This window comes from Lissotriton vulgaris, unplaced genomic scaffold (assembly GCF_964263255.1).
Source record: "Lissotriton vulgaris unplaced genomic scaffold, aLisVul1.2 SCAFFOLD_270, whole genome shotgun sequence".
In the NCBI taxonomy this organism is placed as follows: Eukaryota; Metazoa; Chordata; class Amphibia; order Caudata; family Salamandridae; genus Lissotriton; species Lissotriton vulgaris.
This window is the reverse complement of record NW_028248532.1, coordinates 1,296,445-1,321,949: the sequence shown is the minus strand read 5'-3', so window position 1 is coordinate 1,321,949 and position 25,505 is coordinate 1,296,445. Positions and strand designations below refer to the sequence as shown.

The 25,505-nt window shown below is 43.6% G+C and overlaps 1 protein-coding gene across 1 annotated transcript in view; it reads right to left on the bottom strand.

The window, feature by feature from the left end:
* The window catches only part of LOC147664074 (adhesion G protein-coupled receptor E3-like), a 328,851-nt gene that overhangs the window by 44,167 nt on the left and 259,179 nt on the right, over positions 1–25,505 (bottom strand). Inside the window, exons 11-12 of the mRNA XM_086950002.1 lie at positions 13,176–13,349; positions 12,604–12,798 (exon numbers count right to left, since the gene is read on the bottom strand). Of these exons, the coding sequence (XP_086806128.1) occupies positions 12,604–12,798; positions 13,176–13,349 (369 nt within the window). The remainder of the gene's footprint in view (positions 1–12,603; positions 12,799–13,175; positions 13,350–25,505) is intronic.

Genomic DNA, 25,505 nt, shown 5'->3' with positions numbered 1-25,505 from the left:
CTGAAAAGGACCCGTGGACCTATCTCCTGCAACACCTGCAGATCACCTGCGACAGAGCCACCAAACCTCCAAGGTCCGGACCCAACCACCTCCTCTGCATACTCCTCAACACCCGCTCCGCACGCAAACACGCCGTCGAGCTCTGGGATCTGCTCGACAACACCGCCCCAGATGTGGCCTTCCTGACCGAGACCTGGTGGAACGACTCCTCGGCGCCCTACATCGCCATAGCCATCCCGGACGGCTACAATATCACCCGCAGGGATCGCGCCAACGGAGTCGGAGGAGGAATAGCCATCGTCCACAAGTCCACCCTCAAGGTCGCCCCCCAGCAGACGACACCGCCGAACACCTGCACTTCCGGATCCACACTGACCCCAACATCACCCTTAGAGGAACACTCATCTACAGACCCCCCCGGACCCCGAGCTCAGTTCAGCGACTCCATCGCCAGCACAAACGCACTCACCTCCACGGACTACATCCTCCTCGGGGACCTGAACTTCCACCTCGAGAACAACAACGACGCCAACTCCGCCACCCTGATCGACAACCTCGCCAACCTCGGCCTCAGGCAACTCGTCACCACACCCACCCACGTCGCCGGACACAAGCTGCACCCCATCTTCTCCACAGGCACCCACATCGCCTTCGACCACACCACCAAACTCCACTGGACCGACCACCGCTGCATCCATTTCACCTTCAAGAAACCAACCACGCACCACCGCTCCCAACAGCTACCTCGCCGCTGCTGGAGCAAAGTCACTGAAGACCAACTGATCACCACCCTCGCCCAGAACCCACCACCCGACCCCACCAACCCAGACACCGCACCCCGCAACCTCGGAGAGTGGATCGACGACTGCGCCAACACCCTCGCCCGCTCAAGAAACCCTCTAACAGCCACGCCAGCAAGAGAGCAACCTGGTTCACCGACGAGCTTCAGACCTTCAAACGCGCATGGCCGAAACTGGAGAAGACATGGATCGACGAACGCACACCGGACAACCACGCAGCCCACCGGGAGGCCACCCGCAGACATCACCACCTCATCAGATTAGCCAAGAGATCCTCCTTCAAAGAACACCTGGATAACAATGCACACAACAGCAAGGAGCTCTTCAGCATCGTAAAGGAACTCTCCCACCCTAGTGCCAATGCCAACGCCAACGACATACTGCCCTCACAAGAACTGTGCGACTCACTAGCTTACATCCATGAAAGCTTCAACACCACGACAGCCCCAACCTCGCCAGAGGCCACCCTCCTGTGAACACCATCAGCGCCAACTGCCTGACCTCCTGGTCCAACGTCAATGACGACGAGACACGCAAGGTCATGAACTCCATCTACTCAGAATCTCCGTCAGACCCGTGCCCACACCACCGATTCAACAAAGCAGACACAGCCATCGCACCACCCTCATCAACATCTCCTTCGAAACAGCAACATATCCGGAAAGCTGGAAGCACGCCGAAATCAACGGCCTCCTCAAGAAGCCCAAGGCGGACCCCAAGGACCTCAAAAACGTCTGTCCCATCTCCCTGCTCCTGTTCCCTGCATAGGTCATCGAGAAAATCGTCAACATGCAACTGGCTCGCCACCTGGAAGACAACAACATCTTGGACCCTTCCCAGTCCGGGTTCAGACGAAATCACAGCACCAAGAGAGGCCTCATCGCCGCCACAGACGACATCAGGCGCCAACTAGACAACGGCGAAACATCAGCCCTCATCCTCCTGGACCAGTCAGCTGCCTTCGACACGGTCTGCCATCACACTCTAAAGACACGCGTCCTAGAAGCCAGAATCCAAGAGAAGGCCCTTGACTGGACCATGTCCTTCCTCTCCGACAGAACCCAGAGCGTGCGCCTCCCGCCCTTCCAATCCGAAGCCACGACATCATCTGCGGCGTCCCCCAGGGCTCAGCCCGACACTGTTCAAAGTCTACATGGCCTCCTCGCACAAGTGGCCCGCCATCACGACCTCAACATCATCTCCTACGCCGACGACACCCATCTCATCCTCTCTCTAACCAAGGACCTGCACACCGCCAAAACCAACCTCCACGAGGGAATGAACCCCGTCGGCGACTGGATGAGGAGCAGCCGTCTCAAACTAAACTCGGACAAGACGGAGGTCCTCATCCTCGGACCCACACCCTCAGCCTGGGACCACTACTGGTGGCCGACCACACTGGGAACACCACCAACACCCACCGACCATGCACGCAACCTAGGATTCATCCTCGACTCCTCCCTCTCCATGTCTAAACAGGTTAACGTTGTCTCCTCCTCCTGCTACAACACCCTCCGCATGCTCCACAGGATCTACAAGTGGATCCCGACAGAAACAAGAAGAACGGTTATACAGGCACTTGTCAGCAGCAGACAGGACTACGGCAATGCACTCTACTCAGGAATCCCAGCCAAACACCTACGACGACTACAACGCATCCAAAACATCTCCACCCGACTGAACGTCAACGTCCCCCGCCGCAGCTACATCACCCTCCACCTGAGAGTCCTACACTAGCTCCCCGTCGACAAGAGGATCACCTTCAAGCTCCTCACCCACGCACTTCAAAGCACTCCACATCGCCGGACTAGCCTACCTGAACAGCAGACTCAGCTTCTACACCCCCACCCGCCATCTCCGTTCCGCCAGCCTCGCCCTCGCCGCTGTCCCCAGCATCCAACGAACAACCTCCGGCGGCAGATCCTTCTCCTATCTCACTGCCAAGACCTGGAACACCCTCCCTACCCACCTACGGCCTTCAGAAGACTCCTCAAGACCTGGCTATTCGAGCAGTAACACACCCCCCCCCCCCCTCAGCGCTTTGAGAACCTCACGGGTGAGTAGCGCGCTTTACAAGTACTCTGATTGATTGATAGAACACAACAGAATATTTACTTACAAAGACTATGAGAAATAAGCCCTTAGTGCTAGAAACATTGGTGGTAAATAGATGTAATCTGACAATCACACCTTTAATTTCAACTACACATTTACTGTGCTTCCAGAGAAATTGAATAGAATAACTGAGGAGCTTGTAAGCATTCATTAGTTCCACACTGAGGCGACCAACTGGTACTTGAGTAGTCTACCTCCAAAGGAAAAAGTTAGTAATCAAATAACTCTGGTTTAGAAAGAACAACTTAGAGGAAGACTGTCAAGCCAGTTATCTTGAACCTAGGAAAATCAAGAGCATGTACGCATTCCTTCTGACAAGTATTGCAATTGACCCCATTTTATTTCTGTTTAATGTTCCCTCTGACTCCACTAGTGAAGGGATACCTGGAGACGGAGGAGGATTTTTAATCTTTAGACCACTGGCCTATCTCTCTTGAGTACTCCCTGAAATATGGTTCAGCCTACCCTGACCTTTAGGATTCAGGGTGAACCCGATGATAAAGCATAACACTATTTAAGTGTGTGAGGGCTATTTAACAGCATTTGCAATGCAATAGGTCTCGCAATTACGATATTTTGAGCTATTGGCATTGTAAATAACAATACCTTTTATTTATCTGTTTAAAAAACAACACATAAATAAAAGGCATTGTTATTTACAATGCCAATAGGTCAAAGTTTATAAAATGTGAGACCTATTGCATTGCAAATGCTTGTTTTAGTTTACGTTTTAACACAAGCTTAAGCTTTTGGTGACTTTTCCTTAGTCAGGGAAAACAGATCCCCTTGCACACCCGAATTATGTTTATGGCAAGACACATGGTAAAATGGGGTAGATTAGGCTTGTTCAATGTTGATTTTTCTCTGAAGTTGCACAACACTTTGAACACAGTGTACTCTCCTGGTTCAGGAGTGATTTTTAGAAGGAGATAGAAAAGGCATGGAACTCAGTGCATTCAACAGAATCACAAACATTTGCTAATTTTACCTGTGTGAAAAGCCACTGAGTTGGCTCGTAATTTTACAAGCTGCACAAATTGGTTTGACCAAGATTGTTTTTAAATTTTAAGAGTACGCAAATTCCACCTCAAAAGTAATACATCGTCATTGTATGTCATACAAATTTAGCACAACCTCAGAGAACTCTCTGCACTTTTGATAATAATAGTAATCAGAATAAAATACATGAATGAAGTTACATAGCATGACAGCAGGGAAGAATCAAATTAGAGCTTTGAACTGAAATTCCTGTATTTTATGCCATGTTAATTGGATATTAAAATAAGGGTAAACAGAAATATTGTATAGACCACAATAGGCTACTATATAGTTCACAGCTCCATGTCCAGCCGGACAGGGGATTTTTAATGATCAGGTAAATCGTTTAATGTAAGGGTACACAGCATAACCAAAACATTAGGGTTACAGTAGGGCACAGTCCTGTGCGGTACGAAGGAGGAAAGTAAAAAGGACAGAAAGTGAAAGAGATATCAGGCAAACAGGGTGAGCTTACAGGTCACTGACATAAATTTAAATTAGCAGTGTATCCTGGAGTTAACCATACATACAATAATACAATGGGGTAAAATGTATGATTACTCAAAAGGAGTCGACGTTTCGATCCCACGCTCAGTTTATAAGGGGATCATCTTCAGGACTTGGAGAATGATTTTGCCTGAATAAGACTTTTAAACGCCACTAGTAAACCAATTGGGGAATTCAATTCAAGTTGGCCGGGAGAGTGATTGGAGGCTGGCATCAAAACAAACGATCTGTGATGCAGGTGTGGTCCCCCGTTATTATAAACGAGGCGTTTGGGAAGTTGGTTTTCCAAGTTGATATTTAAGGGCTGCTGTGCAATGTGCAATTGTCACGGTGCGTATTGCGGCGATTGCATCGCGTTTGGTTTTTTACAAGGTTAGTGATTTCCGCGTGGGCAAGGGCGCCGTCTGCGGGAGCGCGGTCAGTTGAATGACTGGTCCGCTGGGAATTTAACAATTAAAGTTGCATGATGCCAAGATTGCATCGCGTTTGGTTTCTTCCAACAATTAGAAAATCCGAAGCTCGGCGTGAACAGTGGCGCCGCCTGTGAGATCGCGGTCAGAGGAGTGACTGATCCGCGGGTGGTGGGGATGATGTTGATGTGCCGATAGCGAGCTGTGCCAAAAGGACAATGATCTAGAATGGACCATCATTAAGAAGGTAAAAGTTGGCATCAGCTCATCAAAAAGACTATTAGAAAAGGAACAGCGTTGGGTTTATAGGCTACAGACGCATATCCAGGGACTTAACGACTCAATCCCTTGGAATCAGTTGAACCAACACCATTAGAGGGACACAGGCAAATTAGGCTACTTATAATCTAAACAATTAAAAGCCATAATGCAGGGCATGAACACATTAGTTTAGGGTATACTCCCAGCTACTTATGATAAAGGATTAACCATCTCTCACTCATGCTAGGGTAAAATGAATGCCAAACCCCATCCGCACTGCTAAACACTAGGATAATGCGAGAAAAAGGGGCAGGACCTTTGAAGAAGTAAGTGGGAATACAGGACTAATTTCTGAGAACAAAGGAGCCTCATAAAAGTAACAGGTCAAAGGCTGGGGTCACAGGATCCTAACAGCACGAGTTTTCTTTGTTCCCCTGCTTACTCTGAACCTGCGATTTCACAGAATTTGACTACAAGGCTGCCCCCAATACCACAGTCCCTGAGATGCACTATATCCTCCTGAATAGGGTGAGATGTTGGGCACATAAGGACAATCATGTTAAGAAAAGATGTGCAATATAATAACCTTTTGAATGATTGTTAGATGGATGTGGGAGGCATGTGATGTGAGGCAACAGTGAAAATGTTACCATGGAGTTTTGTAACAGTTTTTTAACATTACAGTGTTCACGGACTTGCATATAAGATTTGATTATGTGTTGCATGCCGCTAAATGCGACTAGATGGGATCCCATGATCCCAAAGGAGCTCGTTTGATCGTAGATCAGAACAAGGCAATGGAGTGGGAGCACATGACAGCCCCCAGTATGCTGGAATTACATGGGTGAATTGTGTGAAATTCAAAACGTAAAAATATGTTTTATTTTTCGCTTTCTTCTCTTATGGGCGGATACAATAAACTACAGTACTCCATGGGAGATGAGTATACTTTCCAGCTTTCTTTGAAAAAAGATAGGAAAATACCCTCTTTGAAGACCCAGGGAGGAAACCTCATTTCACCCTGAAGAAAGCCCAGGACCCATTTGGGCCACCGAATAGGGCTGAAACATTTTGGCATGACATTAGGGTAATAGGACCATCACCTCCTGATGACTCCATTTTATTTCTTTTTATTATCCCCTGCATCTCCACTAATAAAGGGATATCTGGAGACTGAGGAGGATTTTTAATCTTTAGACCCCTGGACTATCTCTCTTGAGTGCTCCCTGAAATATGGTTCAGCCTACCCTGACCTTTAGGATTCAGGGTGAACCCGATGATAAAGCATGACACTATTTAAGTGTGTGAGGGTTATTTAACAACAAGCATTTGCAATGCAATAGGTCTCGCAATTACGATATTTTGAGCTATTGGCATTGTAAATAACAATACCTTTTATTTATCTGTTTTAAAAAAACAACACATAAATAAAAGGCATTGTTATTTACAATGCCAATAGGTCAAAGTTTATAAAATGTGAGACCTATTGCATTGCAAATGCTTGTTTTAGTTTACGTTTTAACACAAGCTTAAGCTTTTGGTGACTTTTCCTTAGTCAGCGAAAACAGATCCCCTTGCACACCCGAATTATGTTTATGGCAAGACACATGGTAAAATGGGGGAGATTAGGCTTGTTCAATGTTGATTTTTCTCTGAAGTTGCACAACACTCTGAACACAGTGCACTCTCCTGGTTCAGGAGTGATTTTTAGAAGGAGATAAAAAAAGGCATGGAACTCAGTGCATTCAACAGAATCACAAACATTTGCTAATTTTACCTGTGTGAAAACCCACTGAGTTGGCTTGTAATTTTACAAGCTGCACAAATTGGTTTGACCAAGATTGTTTTAAAATTTTAAGAGTACGCAAATTCCACCTCAAAAGTAATACATCGTCATTGTATGTCATACAAATTTAGCACAACCTCAGAGAACTCTCTGCACTTTTGATAATAATAGTAATCAGAATACAATACATGAATGAAGTTACATAGCCTGACAGCAGGGAAGAATCAAATTAGAGCTTTGAACTGAAATTCCTGTATTTTATGCCATGTTAATTGGATATTAAAGCACAGAGATGTTTACGTGGCAGGATGTTGATGCAAACTGAACTCTGTGAAATGCAAGACAGCTTATAGAGAGAAGGTGCACAGCTATGTTCATTCTAAAGGAAGCTGTATTTAAGACCATTGCTTGTTTCCTGAACATGTAGCTTTAACTGTTCCTAATGGCGAAATAATTGGCGCAAACAAGCGCGCATTTTAGCCATCCAGTGCCTCGCGTAAGTCACTCTTCATGCCTCCGGTTTCCCTATTCAGTTTCTATTCCCTGTCATATCTCTCTCTGTCTTCCAATGTCAGATGACAAGCACACCTTTTCTCTTTTATTTTATTTGCTATCTGGAGCTCCCAGTTCTTTTTATTGTATTTATCAGTTTTTGCCGCAAGATCCGTTTAAAGCTGAAATTAAGCTGAAAGGAGGAACACTGCAGGTTTTCAGTCCATGAAAAGGCCTATGTGGTGCAGTGATCCAGAAAGAATAATGAAGGGCCACAAAAGGGTGACGGGGCAAGTTTGCAACAGGTGTCCTTCAGTTCCAGAGAGCATTTGAATCACAGCTGTAAGACTTGCACAAGTTTAGGTCTAAACCAGAAGCGAGACATACGCCTGCTCCGTGGTGCGCACTTGATTCCCAGGAGGCGACACAGCGCTGTCTGGTTGCCCTTTCTTATGCAAGGAAATGGCTGCTTCCTGTGGTAGCGCCTTAGCATAGGGTTTAGAGGGAGAGCTACAAAAAAAGGGGAAAACCTAGCAAATCTGATGTTAATGCACACAATTCAGAACTACTAAAACTGAGGCCTACAGGCTACGCCCGGGCCCAATGGTGAGATGACAGATGCGGCCCTGAGGCCCGAAGGTGAGACGGGAAAGTCTGACGTCAGCCTCGAGTTATGATTGGTGCAGCAGGTGCAGTGAAGCCTGCACCTAGCAGTGTGGTGGACTGTTTCCCCAATGCACAGATTTCTTTTGCTACCCCAGGGAGGGACCTGTCATTGCATGGATTGAGACCTATGGCTTCCCCTTGAGGTGTGTGGTGTGTCGCAGCAGGAACGGGGAGATAGAGGTGGATTCTGTGGCCTTTTGGTGGCAAACTTTTTGACAGCAGAAACACGGAACAGTGTGTGAATAAGTGAAACTGACCTTGCAAAGAAAAAAAATGTTTATTAGCACAGCAGGAAATCTGTTTTGCATTATAGTGCACGATAATGCAAACAGATGTCGGCCGTGCGGGTAATAGACCCCAATGGGCCATGGGTGGGACAGCTGCAGGACATGTGCCCACCTTTGCCCAATTGCATACTGTCTTTGTTAGAAAGATGCACGCAACGCCCAACAGCCTGCAACAACACCACAAGCGTGTGGTCAGCTTTCAGAAGCCCCTACATGAAGTCTCGCGCTGCAAGAGAAATTCTGAGCACTGCAACGCTAGGCGCGAGACCTAAAAAGGAATTGCTTCCTTTCCTGCGCTTGAGTGAGTCATACCACAAGAGTTTAGTGCTGAGCTTTTGTTATATAGGATGGGATACCTTTGGTGATTAATGATGTACTGTAAGTGTCCTGGGACCACAGGAGCTAGATACTACTGCAGGATCACTGAGTTTCCAAGTTTCTCCTTTTTAGACTTTGACTTTCAGGGGGGTAGCATACTCAAACAGTCAAGGCTGAATCATGTTGGCCGGCCTGTATGGGTGATCCCCCGCTTCCTAAAAGTGAAATCAAAAGTTTGGGAGTGTGGATTGATCAGGACCTCTCATTTAAAGTTCAAGCTAAGAAAACTGCTGGCATCTGTTTTGGCTTGCTTTGTTCAGCTCGTAAGGTTCTCCCCCTTCTTCCCTCCCCCTCAAAGAAACTTCTGATTCAGGGACTGTTCGTTTCAAGGTTGGACTTCAGCAACGCCTTATACCTGGGCGCTCCTGAAGCGACTAGCAATAAGCTACAATACATGCAGAATTCCGCAGCCAGGCTGCTAACAGGTACTCGAGCAAGGTCATCAGCAAAACCAGCCCTTAGAATGCTGCACTGGTTGCCGGTCAGCGAAAGGATAACGTTTAAATCCCTCTGTATTGCTCGCAAATCATTACAAGGCAAGGCCCCCCCCTATTTTGAAGGACTTAGTGCTCCCCTACACAGCTAATAGACCCCTTCTCTCAGACCATGAATGTCGACCCAAAGTCCACAGAGCGAAAAGGGCGCGATCAGGTGGACGGCGGTTTTCCATCATTGCAGCAACCTTTTGGAATTCTTTACCGCTTAAGCTCCGAGCTGAACCTAACCTTCTTCATTTTCGTAAGCTCCTAAAAACTTTTCTGTTCCCTCAGGGCCTTTAATTCCACTCTCTGTTTTCAGTAGTCTGGGTTCTGCAGCGCTGGGACGCTCCAGGGTAACCACGCGCTTTATAAATCCGCATCCAATCCAATCCAATCTATAGGGGTAAACATTTGGAACCTTCTTTAGGGTTGGGAAGAAACAGATGTTCCCATTTTTTTGGAAGAGAGCAATCTACTTGTGGAATTAGCTCCACAAAACTAATCTTACCAGGGGGGAAATTCAGTATTGGATTGTACTGCATATTTAGAGTTTCCTCCAGGAACTGGATGCTTTTTAGTTCCTCCAAATCTACATGAGATCCTTTGTCTTTTAAAAAAAAGGAAAAAAGTGTTTTGTTAAATCAAGATACTTAGTAAGCACAGTAGTTTAGTATATGTTACACTATAACTCTGGGTAATAGTCGCTAGGTATTCCTTCTGTATTTTAAATCACCACATATGAGCCATCTACTTTTAGAGAGTTTTGGGAATGTGAAATTCTTCGACTCCAGCTGATTTGCTATCTTCTGTTTCAGCTACAGAGCTTTTTTCCTCCTCAACCGAATGAGTACCATTAAGTTGGGTAACAATAAACATCTGTTATTCAGCACCAAGATACCCTTGGGTGAACGAGCACTTCACAAATACACATGTTATGTTGTGATTGACCACTTATACCATGGCACCTATGATGATTACAGTGGGGCTTGCTTGATTAGACCTATTGTTTGAAATGATAGAAATCGGGCACTAAGGCGCTGCACTTCCAAATTACAGCAGTCTCCAAGTCTTTAAAAATCACTGTATGCTTGGTAGATCACTTGACAATACTATTCACAGATGATCCTCACCTAAGTTAATGTTAATGGGTCTGTATCAGAAGACTTAAGGCAAAATGTGTGAATGTGCAAAATATACAAGTCAAGTGTGGATGCTCATTATAGACTTGCAACAATTTTACTTTTCAAAATCGACTTTCATTTGTAAGAAATTGTATTCTTAAAATGCACCAATTCTACCTATTTGTTATACTTCTCATTGAGAAGCACCAACCATGCTGTCCTCAACATGCATATTTTTATACTCTTGTCAAAATAATATTTCAATTTTACAGGAGACAGGGGAAAGGGTTTGTAGGACCAAAAATGTCCCACTCCTTAAGATTTTGGACACTTGCTGTCATCTGCTGGTTTCAACCCAGCCTCATAATTTGTGGCATCATAGAAATTTTGTAGTGTTGGGTAATGTGGCCATCCCCACCCACAAGAGTCATCAAGGGGCAGTTAATGCATTACCGCACTGAGAAACCAACCCCATCCTAACACTCCTCTCTTTGGTATGATTCAGGTATTTGTGTATTCTGTACCAGGGCACAATTATGCAAAGGACTAAACAAATAAATGCTATCATTTTGTGAACAGTAATAACATTTATTTGAAAACCTTTGATAAATTCCCATTGCCCTTATATAGGCATAAAAATCAAGCCCTTATTCAGGCATAGCCCATGCTACCCAAATACAGGCATGGCTACTTCCACCCGTACCAAACGTCACAACGATTTTTTGGAAAACCAGCTTAAGCAGTCAGGGACTTCCCCTTGCTTAAATATTGATTTGTCCAAGAACTCAGTTACTTTACAAAGAACAACTATTCCCTAGGCTTTCTTTCCTGACATTCATATGCCCAACTTTACGTCAAACTATGGCATTCCTAAACACCTTTAAGGTATAAATATACCTTCACTTGCTATAGCAAACTATGGTGGTTTGGACCAGATCGACAGCCTACTTGCCCGACGCAGCTCGCTACAGCAAGTGCAGAAGGAAGCCGACTCTCCAGCTGACACACTGATCAGGAAGCTGCCTTTCTCCTGCCGAGAATCCAGGTCCAGTGTTTCTGGCTCCCCTTGCGGGGTTTTAGGAAATCGAGTCCCGAGAAAGAGATACCAGACCTCCTTCATTCTAAACCAAGGTATGGAGCTGATTAGAACCTAGAGAAACCTTTGGTAGATTCTTGGCAAAGAACTAAACCTATGCTACACAATACTTACTTCTTCCCTCGTACTAGACTTAGGTTAGGTACATGGGGTAGGCATATTTTAGAAGCGCCAGTTGAGTATTTTAGTCAATGTTATTTATTTATTTATTTTTATATGGCTTAGAAACCATACAATGCTCTTACAGTATTATTTTATAATACTATTCTCGCTGTGCGCATTATACTTTGCAGTCTGCATAACGATTGTAGCAGTTCACTTCTCCTGCATGAGACAGAAGACTGTTCAATCAACACTTTTATTGAAAACACCTGTCTCTCTATTTCTCTGCAAACTCTGTAGAAACGAAGCATGCACGATTGACTGAGTGAAATACTTATCTATTGTTTCCGCCACTCGGAGAGATATATTCTTATTCTTGGGAAACAAAGTTGTCATGTTTATACGGTTGTCAGAAACTAATCCTTTCTTGTGTATTCGGGAAAGTTTCTAGTGACCTCTGAGTTAGCTGGCACACACACAATTAAGTTTAGTTTATTCGATAGCGACTTAGTTGACCTCAGTCCTACGGTAAATCTATAGGATATATTATTCCAATGTGCAGAGCCTATTGGGAATTTAGGAACTACATTACAGGATGATTGGAAGAGTGCTGAATTTAAGAATTATTGTAGCTAATTCATACCAGAATTTATGAGCATAGAAGTAGTACTCCTGTAATACTAGTTTACATATACTTACATACCTCTGTGAATTACTCCCAAAACATCTAAAACTGGAATCAACTGTGATTATTCAGAGAGCTTTTCATATACAATTACTACAAGCAGAAAGGACTTCATTCTTGCTACACTTTTATTAATAAGGAGTTGGACATTTCAGGACCATTTCAGAAAGCCATGTATCAGTCCCTAAAAGAGTACCTAGGTAGTAATACTTCCTATACTCATAGTGCTTTTGTAAAATGACCCACAGTGCGAGTTTGGATTAAACTGGGAAGTAAGAACAGGAAATCTCATTTAAGTGGATGTGTGGGTAGGAATTTATTTAGGGAGTGTACTTTAAGATAGCGGTATGAATTCTAGAACATTCTGAGAAATTCCTTACCCTATTGCTTGTCCTGTCCATTCCAGTGAGCAGCAGAAGCTCTGCCAGGAAGAGGCAGATACAGAGCTGCAAATGCATGGGAGTGCTCGTGTTACGGCTGGAACTGCAGAAGAGGAAGGTGAGGATAGCAAGGCTGAGGCACAGCAGAGAGAATGTAAGCCCAACATGGGTAAGGACCAGCAAAGGAAAATTATCCTGTACAAAAACATCAAAAACACACATGATTAAGTTCTGATTTTGCTATTCCAAGACATATGTAATGAATTCTTATGTTAAGACGAGTCAAAATGTGGCACTACCTTCCAATGACCACCAGGTCCTACATCAATTACATCAAGTCTAATTATGTATTCAATGTATTACTTCTTTGAGGCAGGAGTATTAGTAAACTTCCTACTCTCTACTTGGTGGGGAATCCTTTGTTAGCTTCTATAATAAGGCACATTATTGAGTTACTCCTGTCAAGGGAATAGACATTCATAGGTTCCTTACCACTGGATAAGTTGCACAGAAAGACCCTCCCTCTAAATTCCTCCTGAATGGGTTATTGATCTTTTTACCTGGCCTTGGGCATCTTCTGTTTCCTGAATAGCCATGATTATAGCAAAGCTTGATAGGTGGGTGCAGCTGCATTCTGTGTGAGTCCGGTTAGTGTTACTTAGTGTACAGCCTTGGCGGGACCAGCTCCCTGCTCCCTCTGTAGAATTCCAGAAAACGCAGATCACAACATGACTGCTACTCTTTTCCTATTAAAAGCGAAAAATGCAAATCAAAATGTAGTAATGCAATTGATTATGAAAAGATAGGTGGCATTCTGAGGTTGATGTGGAAATTGTTAGTTCAAGAGCCAGTGTCTTAGCAGAATTTCCCTCTATGAGATTATTAATGGGAATTTCAAGGCTACAATGGGATCACTCAACAAACATAATTGACCTTGTGGAGCCCTTCTAGGTTAGAACTTTCAGGTATGCCCTCTGAAGATCTTCAACTTTCAGAAAAAGGTTTTACAGGTGGAAGTAAATTTTTTTGACTGCGATGAATCCCCATATTTTCAGCTGTGGTGGTTTCTTGCAAGTTTGCAGCAGAGAAGTTTCTGGTCCCAATCTACTGCATTCCAGGGAGTAAGATTGACATTTTGATTTCTTACTATTTTTATGGACAGCCTTGTGGTTTTCTTATAACATTTGATCCTTACATCAGTTATTCTTCATGTATGTGGTATTTCGCTCATGACATGACTCTCTATTTACTAACCTGGTTTGGTTGCATAAGGTGCTTTGTTTCTTAAATGTATGTTTGTTTTACCTAATTGTTGCACATAACCACAAGCATTTCTCAGAGGAAAAGCTTGCTGCTTTACCCAGGCTTCCAAGGGTGAGCCAGGAAGTGTTCATAGAAATATGTTTCTGTTTAGGGTTCACATTACTTGGGCTTCTGTACAGCAACACAGTTCACACACGAATGGGCACAGCTTTATCATCACACATCTAAATTATACTGAACAGACTTTGAAAAAATAATCTTGCCTCATTACCAAGATTTTCAAAGCCTGCAAATCAGTATCCTGCACAATATGGGTCTTGTGACATAAAAACACATGCATTTATACAAGGTTGCACAGCCTACTCAACCATACATGACACAACACATATTGGAACATTCTGGGGCATATTATCAAGAAAGGCGATAATGGGCTTGATGATATGCCCTGGATAAATCCAATAGAAGCCCATGTTCACACTAGAACATGGACTTCTATTGGAATTCTCAAGGGCAGTTTTCTGCCGCTAAAGCGGCGATAATTGTTAACGCCGTTCTTGATAATATGTCCCCCTGTTTTTCTCATTTAATTATGTCAGCTGCAATCAAAGAGAGAACAGCTGTGGTAACCTTACACTACCATACATTACCTTCTTTATGAGATTGTTGGAATGGGAGCATGCTTGACCCAACAATATCATGCATTATCTTTTTGGGTGGATGCTATATCAATGCATTCGTGGTAATGCAGAATGATTTGGTAAATGGCCTAATACCAAGATCTTCGAAACACAAATAAATTCAGTGTACTCATATATATTGAATGTTGTCCAACTGAAGTAGTACTTACAGATGTAAAGTTCAGCAGAGAAAGTGCAAGGTACATTACATAGAAACCAACAGAGGTTATGTGGGTCTTCAACAGATGGTACCACATAAAGGGGTCAAGAAGCATTGCACATGCTGGAGATGGTGATAAGACAGTGTACAATTAAACAACAAAATAACTGTGGGTCAACAAAGTAGTGTCTGGCATAGAGTGTGTCTGAGTGGCTGTGAGTGTTAAGCAAGTTGTTAAAGCAGCACGCAACAGAGTATCGCACTAGATGGGAAGATGTCCATCAGTTTGTCATTCTATTCCGCCCTGTCATCATTTGAAACCTTTCCCATAACAACGAAGCTGAGTTGTAGCCACTTCAACAAGGAAAGGGAGATGCGCGGTGATGTGGATTTATTAGAAAACTGAGGAGCAGTGCAAGAAAGAGTGAGTGAAAAAAAAAGGAGAAAGAGGTGCTCTATATTAAAATTGGATAGTAAACGCTGAAGAGCTTTATTCTGGTGCCGGTTACGTCCAAGGTTAAAAAATAATAGTAGATTGGTGCAAGGCAACCAGTGAGTAACCCTAATAGTCACTTGTCTGTAGTGGTGGTCGACATGTTTCTGCGGTTTTGTGATCAAAAAAGTATCATCCGCTTCATCAGGACCTATAATGTTTGCTACTGCTCAATGTGCGATAAAAAGGTATTTGATACAGTTGTCACCTGATCAAACCTGGTAATCCTCCTCGGAAATTGTGGGAAGTCCAGGGTAGGCGTCATCAAGACACGGACAACACACATAGATAGACACATACAAAGATAAAAAACAACATACACAAGATTAGCATAAGTCAATGTGCTTTCACGACTCATGATGTGGCATCACTAATAAGCCAGTTGCCAGTTACTAATCAAAACTTTATCCTCTTGCTCACCTATAGGGTAAGAGGAACGTGCCCCTCCTAACCTGGCTACAGCTCGGGAAGATAGTGCACCGCTCTATAAAATGTAGAGGAAATGAGATGTGAAGCCCATGGAACACTGCGAGAGCCTTGCATGTGGGCGCAACAGTTAGGAACGAGATATACCTGTCATTGTATATACTAGAGACAATAGGACATAGTCAGGCATTATAGAAAAAATAAATACATAACGTACTTATTAGGGAGTGGTACCCATTGTTTTGTTAGTGTCCACAAACACTATAACCTAGCACACAATCCAACAGCTTCCTGACATCAAATGAAGGATTATGATTTCAAACAAACAGTACCTGCGATTAACACCTGGTAAGCTGTGCATCTTCTCACAGCACTGTGATAATGATATCCTCTCCGCGCACATCGTAAGGACTCTACAAACTCAGTGGGATTCCTATGCTTAACGCGATCCAAGAACTATGCAAAATGGTCGCGATCCCATACTAGAGAAATGCTACCTTGGAGGATTATGCACATTAAGGGAGCAGCCTATATAGGGCCCGATTCACAGAATGAACTTACTACTTTTGGCATTCACAGAATGCACTTACTACTTTTGGTATTCACAGAATGAACTTACTCATTTCGGTATTCACAGAAGTTAGGACTACTAACTTTAGGACTCCTAAATGCCTTCTGTGAATACCGAAAGTCTTAAAATTAGGATTTTTCTCAATTTAGTAGTAGTAAAGTTAGGACTACTAACTTTAGGATGCCTAAATGCCTTCTGTGAATACCGAAAGTCTTAAAATTAGGATTTTTCTCAATTTAGCAGTAGTAAAGTTAGGACTACTAACTTTAGGATGCCTAAATGCCTTCTGTGAATACCGAAAGTCTTAAAATTAGGATTTTTCTCAATTTAGTAGTAGTAAAGTTAGGACTACTAACTTTAGGACGCCTAAATGCCTTCTGTGAATACCGAAAGTCTTAAAATTACGATTTTTCTCAATTTAGTAGTTGTAAAGTTAGTAGTCCTAACTTTACTACTACTAAATTGAGAAAAATCGTAATTTTAAGACTTTAGGTATTCACAGAAGGCATTTAGGCGTCCTAAAGTTAGTAGTCCTAACTTTACAACTACTAAATTGAGAAAAATCCTAATTTTAAGACTTTCGGTATTCACAGAAGGCATTTAGGCGTCCTAAAGTTAGTAGTCCTAACTTTACTACTACTAAATTGAGAAAAATCCTAATTTTAAGACTTTCGGTATTCACAGAAGGCATTTAGGCGTCTTAAAGTTAGTAGTCCTAACTTTACTACTACTAAATTGAGAAAAATCCTAATTTTAAGACTTTCGGTATTCACAGAAGGCATTTAGGAGTCCTAAAGTTAGTAGTCCTAACTTCTGTGAATACCGAAATGAGTAAGTTCATTCTGTGAATACCAAAAGTAGTAAGTGCATTCTGTGAATGCCAAAAGTAGTAAGTTCATTCTGTGAATCGGGCCCATAGTTACCCCACGTGAACACCAGCCTCAACTCGCTATGCAAGAAAAACAATGCCAGCCAACACGTACCCCGCATGACTAGCTCGACTTGTTTCAAACAATGCATCAGGGTGACGCGCTCAATCTCACCGCGCATATCCAGCGCGACTCCTACACAACATGTACACACTGGCGATTGAGGGCTTACCTGCCCGTCGGTACACTCGGCAGCCATCTGTGCTGCTCGGGGAGGTGCCGAAGGACAGTGAAAGGCCATTACTTGTTTGTTTCGGTAATCAACAAGGAACACGTCATCACACGGCGGCAAAGCATGCCGGTCTATGTAGTTCCGGTTGCTCGCCGATCGTGACAGAAGGAAATAAAACCTTTAAACGTGTTGGAGAATGATGTTTAGTGTTATGAACGCACTAACCTATCATCTAGTGTATACAATTAAGATGCATCCTCAGAAATGTGAAGAGTAGGGATCGGTGAGTAAAATCCCACACGGAGGTAACACACGTCAAATAGTGATGACACATCTCGGCGACGGGGTGGGTCGGGAAATGTAGTGATCTTACCGCGAGTCATAGTTTGACTGATAAATAGGTTATGAACCAAAGATTAGATTTATATGAGATTCCAAACATGTCACTGCTCTATATAACAGCGTGAGCTGGAGTTTGTGAGGGCTATATGAGGCAGTGGCCAGCATGTATGCGCAATGTCACCTGCTATGTAAAATTCAGTAATATGCACTGGTACCGATTCAGAAAGATTTGAACTTTGTCCAGGTACGGCCAGCATTATTATATCTACAGATGCTGAATTCGGTACAGACAACATATGGGGTAGCTTGTTTTCTGGCAGCAGCTGCCAGACAAAACAAATTAAGAATGGCTGCGATCCCTAACAACCAAACTTGACACTTGTACAACCTTGTTGGTCACCATTTTACCTTGCTGATATAGTCACTAATTTTAAACAAAAATTCTTTTGTGTTTTTATGAAGGTGTAGTAATGTCTTTCCATATATGTTGAATTGAATTTTTTAAAAATTGTTTTGTATACTTTGTTTTGCTTTTATGGTTTTAAATAACCGAATAAAGTTTCTTTGACTGACTGACTGACTGACAGTAATATGCACTGAGAGGGGTAGATAAGAACTAACAGGGTATTGATGGATAGGGACTAGGGCATGTTGTGAGTCCTAAGCCTCATGTGGGTATGTGGTTAGGCTAGTTGTTATGATGGTGAAACAAGAACAGTGAAACCTGGCAAACAAGGTATCGAAGGACTTATGCTCTGACGGAGTTACAATGAAGAATAATTCATCAGAAAACCGGAGATGTGCCAGTTGGGTACCTTACTCATAAGATGTAAGACAGTGATATTACAGGAGGATCCTTATTAATTAAGAATATCTAAGCGAACGATGTTAAAGGGACATCCAAGGGATGTCTTCGTTCAAGCCGGCCTTGTCTGTATTAAGTTTGTACACCCATTTCTGTTCAATCTTAAAGAGGTACTTGGAGACATCTTTGATATGAGGGGGGATCTGCGGTTGCTCCACTACCGTCCATTGAAAATCAGTAGGTTTATGGTTGACTTCAAGGAAGTGATTGGTGAGGCGAGTTGCCTGTTTTCTGCAATGGATGGTGCTTTTGTGTTCAGAAATCCTCGTTCTTATCTTCCTCGTGGTCATGCCTACGTATCGCAGGGAACAGGGGCAGGTGATAAGATATATTAGATTACTGCTATTGCAGTTCGTAAACCGCCTCTGTTCCCACGCTCTGCTTGTTCCAATGTCAATACTTGTGGATTTTTTTGTTTGGGGGCATGCAGCACAATTACCACATGGATGGTGTCCTGACACTGCCGGCATATCCCAAAGTGTCCCAATCTGCCGGATGGTGTCTGTCCTCGGTCTTGTGTGGACCAACTGATCTCTAATACTGGTGCCTCTCTTAAATGCAAACAACGGTTGTTCGAGTTTGTCACGGCCTGTATTCAGGATCTTCCAATGTTTCCGGATGATCTGTTGGATGGCGTTAGATCTTGTACTAAATGTGTTCACACATGTTATCCTGTCAACCTGTTCTTTTGGGGGAGCCGGTTCCAATAGGGCCTCTCGGTTGTTATTAATTAAACAACAGGGGGTGGTGATGGACAGAGTTTCTGAATTAAGCAGAATACTCTCACCCAGTCAAGAGATCAGGGCTTAATCCAACACCGTTTTTTAGCTCACTGCACCATCCCAGCTCAGAACCTGGCTATATGCAAATTAGTCTGTCCCTGGCCCAGTGTATCATGGGAACAGGGCAAACCAAACTACCAAGCCAATTCTTTCACTGGGAAGGAAACAAGCTACCGGGGACCGGTTTCTGGCATTTCAGCCGTCTTCGGCCCGGCTTGCTTGAATCCTGATGGTGCAATGAGCAAGGGACTCACGTCTGAGTATACCCTTCCACGCTTATGGTGTACAAAATAATTAAACAACAGGGGGTGGTGATGGACAGAGTTTCTGAATTAAGCAGAATACTCTCACCCAGTCAAGAGATCAGGGCTTAATCCAACACCGTTTTTTAGCTCACTGCACCATCCCAGCTCAGAACCTGGCTATATGCAAATTAGTCTGTCCCTGGCCCAGTGTATCATGGGAACAGGGCAAACCAAACTACCAAGCCAATTCTTTCACTGGGAAGGAAACAAGCTACCGGGGACCGGTTTCTGGCATTTCAGCCGTCTTCGGCCCGCCTTGCTTGAATCCTGATGGTGCAATGAGCAAGGGACTCACGTCTGAGTATACCCTTCCACGCTTATGGTGGACAAAATAATTAAACAACAGAGGGTGGTGATGGACAGAGTTTCTGAATTAAGCAGAATACTCTCACCCAGTCAAGAGATCAGGGCTTAATCCACAAAAGATGACAATGGTTCCATCAATGAGCCGATACCAGATATTATAGGCCGGCTTGGTGGGGGTCTCTGTTGTTTGTGTATCTTTGGTAAGATATAAAAGTATGGCATAATAGGATGTGATTTTCGCAGATAACTTCCTTCATTAGGGGTTATCCATCCCTCTGAGAGAGCTTCTTCTACCAGGTGACCTATCATAGTTGTCAATCTAGGTGTTGGATCTTCCGATAGAAGGCGGTAAGACCGACTTACGCTCAATTGTTTAGAACACTCTGCTCTATAGGTAGTCGTATCCAAAAGGACTGTCGCTCCACCCTTGTCAGCTGGTTTTATGATGACAAGGGGGTCTCTCGAAAGTGCTTGTAATGCCTGCTGCTCTACTTTGGTGATATTGACAAATGGTTTCTGTCTTTCTCTGAACAGGTTTTGTACATCATGTGTCACTGCTTCTTCGAAAGTTATAACTTTCACTGGGACCGTAGAGCTTAGAGGAGTAAACGTGGATGCATTCCTCAGGCCTGTATTCTGTACATTAGCAATGTTCTCTGTGTTGTCTTCCATCGTATTCTTTTCAAAGAAAAAGTGGAGCCGTATTTTCCGGAAAAATTTTGAAATTTCTACCTGTGTTTGAAAGGCATCTCCAGGAGTAGTTGCTACAAATCCAAGACCACGGTTGAGCAATTTTTCTTCCATGGGTGTCAATGTTCTTGAGCTCAGGTTGACTACGAGCCCTTCTCCGTGCTCGTGCCCGCCTGTTCCTGTGGAACTTTCTTCCCGCTCCGTAGATCCATCGACTGTGGGGGCAGATTCCACTGTACTTGATGCTGCGCGGCTCGTCTCCTCCCTCGGGGTCTCCCTTGGCCAAACCCTAAAAAAGGAGCCATGTTTTGTCCCTGTTGGAATTGGGCTGGGCTGGGCTATAGCCCTCACAAACTCCAGCTCACGCTGTTATATAGAGCAGTGACATGTTTAGAATCTCATATAAATCTAATCTTTGGTTCATAACCTATTTATCAGTCAAACTATGACTCGCGGTAAGATCACTACATTTCCCGACCCACCCCGTCGCCGAGATGTGTCATCACTATTTGACGTGTGTTACCTCTGTGTGGGATTTTACTCACCGATCCCTACTCTTTACATTTCTGGGGATGCATCTTAATTGTATACACTAGATGATAGGTTAGTGGGTTCATAACACTAAACATCATTCTCCAACACGTTTAAAGGTTTTATTTCCTTCTGTCACGATTGGCGAGCAACTGGAACTACATAGACCGGCATGCTTTGCCGCCGTGTGATGACGTGTTCCTTGTTGATTACCGAAACAAACAAGTAATGGCCTTTCACTGTCCTTCGGCACCTCCCCGAGCAGCACAGACAGCTGCCGAGTGTACCGACGGGCAGGTAAGCCCTCAATCGCCAGTGTGTACATGTTGTGTAGGAGTCACGCTGGATATGCGCGGTGAGATTGAGTGCGTCACCCTGATGCATTGTTTGAAACAAGTCGAGCTAGTCATGCGGGGTACGTGTTGGCTGGCATTATTTTTCTTGCATAGCGAGTTGAGGCTGGTGTTCACGTGGGGTAACTATATAGGCTGCTCCCTTAATGTGCATAATCCTCCAAGGTAGCATTTCTCTAGTATGGGATCGCGACCATTTTGCATAGTTCTTGGATCGCGTTAAGCATAGGAATCCCACTGAGTTTGTAGAGTCCTTACGATGTGCGCGGAGAGGATATCATTATCACAGTGCTGTGAGAAGATGCACAGCTTACCAGGTGTTAATCGCAGGTACTGTTTGTTTGAAATCATAATCCTTCATTTGATGTCAGGAAGCTGTTGGATTGTGTGCTAGGTTATAGTGTTTGTGGACACTAACAAAACAATGGGTACCACTCCCTAATAAGTACGTTATGTATTTATTTTTTCTATAATGCCTGACTATGTCCTATTGTCTCTAGTATATACAATGACAGGTATATCTCGTTCCTAACTGTTGCGCCCACATGCAAGGCTCTCGCAGTGTTCCATGGGCTTCACATCTCATTTCCTCTACATTTTATAGAGCGGTGCACTATCTTCCTGAGCTGTGGCCAGGTGAGGAGGGGCACGTTCCTCTTACCCTATAGGTGAGCAAGAGGATAAAGTTATGATTAGTAACTGGCAACTGACTTATTAGTGATGCCACATCATGAGTCGTGAAAGCACATTGACTTATGCTAATCTTGTGTATGTTGTTTTTTATCTTTGTATGTGTCTATCTATGTGTGTTGTCCGTGTCTTGATGACGCCTACCCTGGACTTCCCACAATTTCCCAGGAGGATTACCAGGTTTGATCAGGTGACAACTGTATCAAATACCTTTTTATCGCACATTGAGCAGTAGCAAACATTATAGGTCCTGATGAAGCGGATGATACTTTTTTGATCACAAAACCGCAGAAACATGTCGACCACCACTACAGACCAGTGACTATTAGGGTTACTCACTGGTTGCCTTGCACCAATCTACTATTATTTTTTAACCTTGGACGTAACCGGCACGAGAATAAAGCTCTTCAGCGTTTACTGTCCAATTTTAATATAGAGCACCTCTTTCTCCTTTTTTTTCACTCACTCTTTCTTGCACTGCTCCTCAGTTTTCTAATAAATCCACATCACCGCGCATCTCCCTTTCCTTGTTGAAGTGGCTACAACTCAGCTTCGTTGTTATGGGAAAGGTTTCAAATGATGACAGGGCGGAATAGAATGATAAACTGATGGACATCTTCCCATCTAGTGCGATACTCTGTTGCGTGCTGCTTTAACAACTTGCTTAACACTCATGCAGCCACTCAGACACACTCTATGCCAGACACTACTTTGTTGACCTACAGTTATTTTGTTGTTTAATTGTACTTGTGTTAAGGGGACTATAGCTGTGTGGTCTTTAAACATTCCCTGGGACCCTCTACTCACTAGTTTGTTGTTTTTGATAAGACAGTGTAGACTATAACCATGGAGGACAGCAGCTTCCAGGGTCAGTTCCAATACAAGCTGTCCCAGCCACCAGATAGCTGACTTGATTTCTAGGTCTGAAAGGGCAGAGCACTATAAACAGTGTATAGTAAAGGGTGTGTCTGGCAACCTCAGCTGTTTTTACCCTTTCGCTTGATGCTTTTGTTTGCAACCCTATCTCCATACCCTTACCTTTGTTGTTTTATCCCTTTATCAGTTCCCTCATTTCCCCTCACCTGCTCCCTGGATTTACCCTTGTTTTTGTCTTGGACAGATCACTGATTTTTGACCCCACAACAGTTTTTCACGCACCTCGTTTCTTCCCTTGCGATTAGGCGTGACAATCTGGAGCATGCTGTTACAACTTGCTAAGAAACCCCCCTGTTTGGCTTTGGTGATTGGGACTCTATCTTCCAGTACAGAGGTGTGACTTTCACCTTCAGGCAAGTTTACTGAGGAGAATTAGGACTGTTGTGTTTATTAAGTTTACTGGTTCGCCTGGTGTTAGTAAGGTAAGCAACCTTTACAACGCGGTCAAAACACCGCAATACATTCACAACGCAGCTTTTACAACGCAAGTCGTTACCACGACTTGCACTGGAGGGCGCTCTAGACTAAGGAATAGTAGATTTACTATTCCAACACCTTCCCTACTGTACGTAGGCTGGAGTTGGAATAGTAAATTATACTATTCCTAAGTCCAGCACCCCACAGCACTTGCGTTGTAAAAGCTGCGTTGTGATGTACCACAATCATTTTGATCGTGTGGTAACGTCATACATCCGTTAGTTACAATGGCACGGCCTCACTCAGCAGATAAGCCGCTCAAGGTTCTGACCACAAATTTTCCCATTCTAGAGTTCTGTACAGTTACTTAAATACATACTGGTCCTTGTTTTTTCATCTTCGCAGTGAGTCATAGTATGCCTCTGCATCGCTGTGCCAGCCTGTGCCTCAACCGGTCCAGTCCAGGTCCATCCTGCTGGAAATAAGGGTATTGCTGTCTCTCTCTCTCTCTCTCTTCACCCTTTCCCGCTCTACCCCTATGTTCCTCTCTGAATACTTATCCAGGGAATGGGATTGCTTCTAAAAGGAGAAGGTGGGATTAGCCACACAGTCCTTCAAGCCGAGGGCCATGACAGGTAACCACTGTTTTATATGTTCATTAAAATCATGTGAAAAAGAAGTAAATCTAGGGCCCTAGTCAATAAGGTAAATTCAGTTCTAAATATTGGAGTACGAGTGATCATCCCCAATTTGGTGGGGGTGTACAGGAAAAGGTTTCTCAATGGTATTGGATCCCTCAACATTTTTAACAGGCACTGTACCAGGGCAGGGGTAGGGCAGCATTTATTGTGAGTCCTTCAAAACGATTTTATAAAGGTCATAACCATTGTGTTCATCAACAGCATAGTCATTTAGGCTTTGGCTCCAATAACTGCCTACTAGGTAATGACTACTTCTAATCTGGAATATCACCTAAAAGAGAATGGTGTCAGCTCTTGCATATTCACTAGCTTGTCCTATTCTTCATTCCTCTCATTCCTCTCAGTGAGTGAAGCACCCACTCCAGAGATCTCTGTGTGACCTACATATCACATATGCCTTAAGCTTACATGTTCTCTGAGTGATGAAAGCTTGCATAAATCTGTCCTTCTTGATCTGTTCTAAGGGTAATGGAAGATTTCACTTGTTACATTCTTTGACAGATGGAAGCTTGCTCTGACACTGCCATGCTGTACCTATTCTCTAATGCCAACACTTTTTGCTGCTGGTTCGTTAGCTGTTTCTTTCCTCTCTAAGAGAGAAAGTTGCAGTGTTTCTACGCAACCTGTCCCTGTTTTTGAAGAGGAAATGTTTCTACTGCTGTTAAACAACAAATGTTCTATTGCACTTGCATAGAATGCTCAATTAATCAGGGACTATTTTACTAAATTTGATTTTAGATATACATAGGGGCAGCTTTGCAAACATGTTCCACTAAGTTTGGGTCACAATTGTTTTGTGCTGGAAAGTTGCCTGAAAATAATCCAAAACAACACAAAGCAGTGCAAAGCACTGCTTTGCGTTACTCTGCATTTGGGGTTCATTGGCGTTCCTGTTAACCACCCATGGTTTTTGACACAAAACCCTATCTACTAACAATCCTAGACAGGTAGACAGAGTTTTGCACCAAAAAATAACTTTACTTGAAAGGAGGCTTTAAAAATTAACATGCTTTTATTTCTGCTAAATGTTCCCTATTTGCTTGTGTGCTGCACAGTACACCACACATCCAGCGTGGGAAAGTTGTTTATGTTTGTATAGGTGTAGTTTTTTATATTGGATGGAAAGCCTTCCATTACAAAACCCTGCTAAAAACATTCAGACATCTTTGAATTATGGCACTAAGGTGTAGGTGTGGCACTTGTAGTCTAATTGTGTGCCAGCGCTAGAGAGAGAGCGGGAAATGCCATGTGGCACTTTCCTGCTCTCTTCCTGTTATGCTCAGAGTGCAGCGA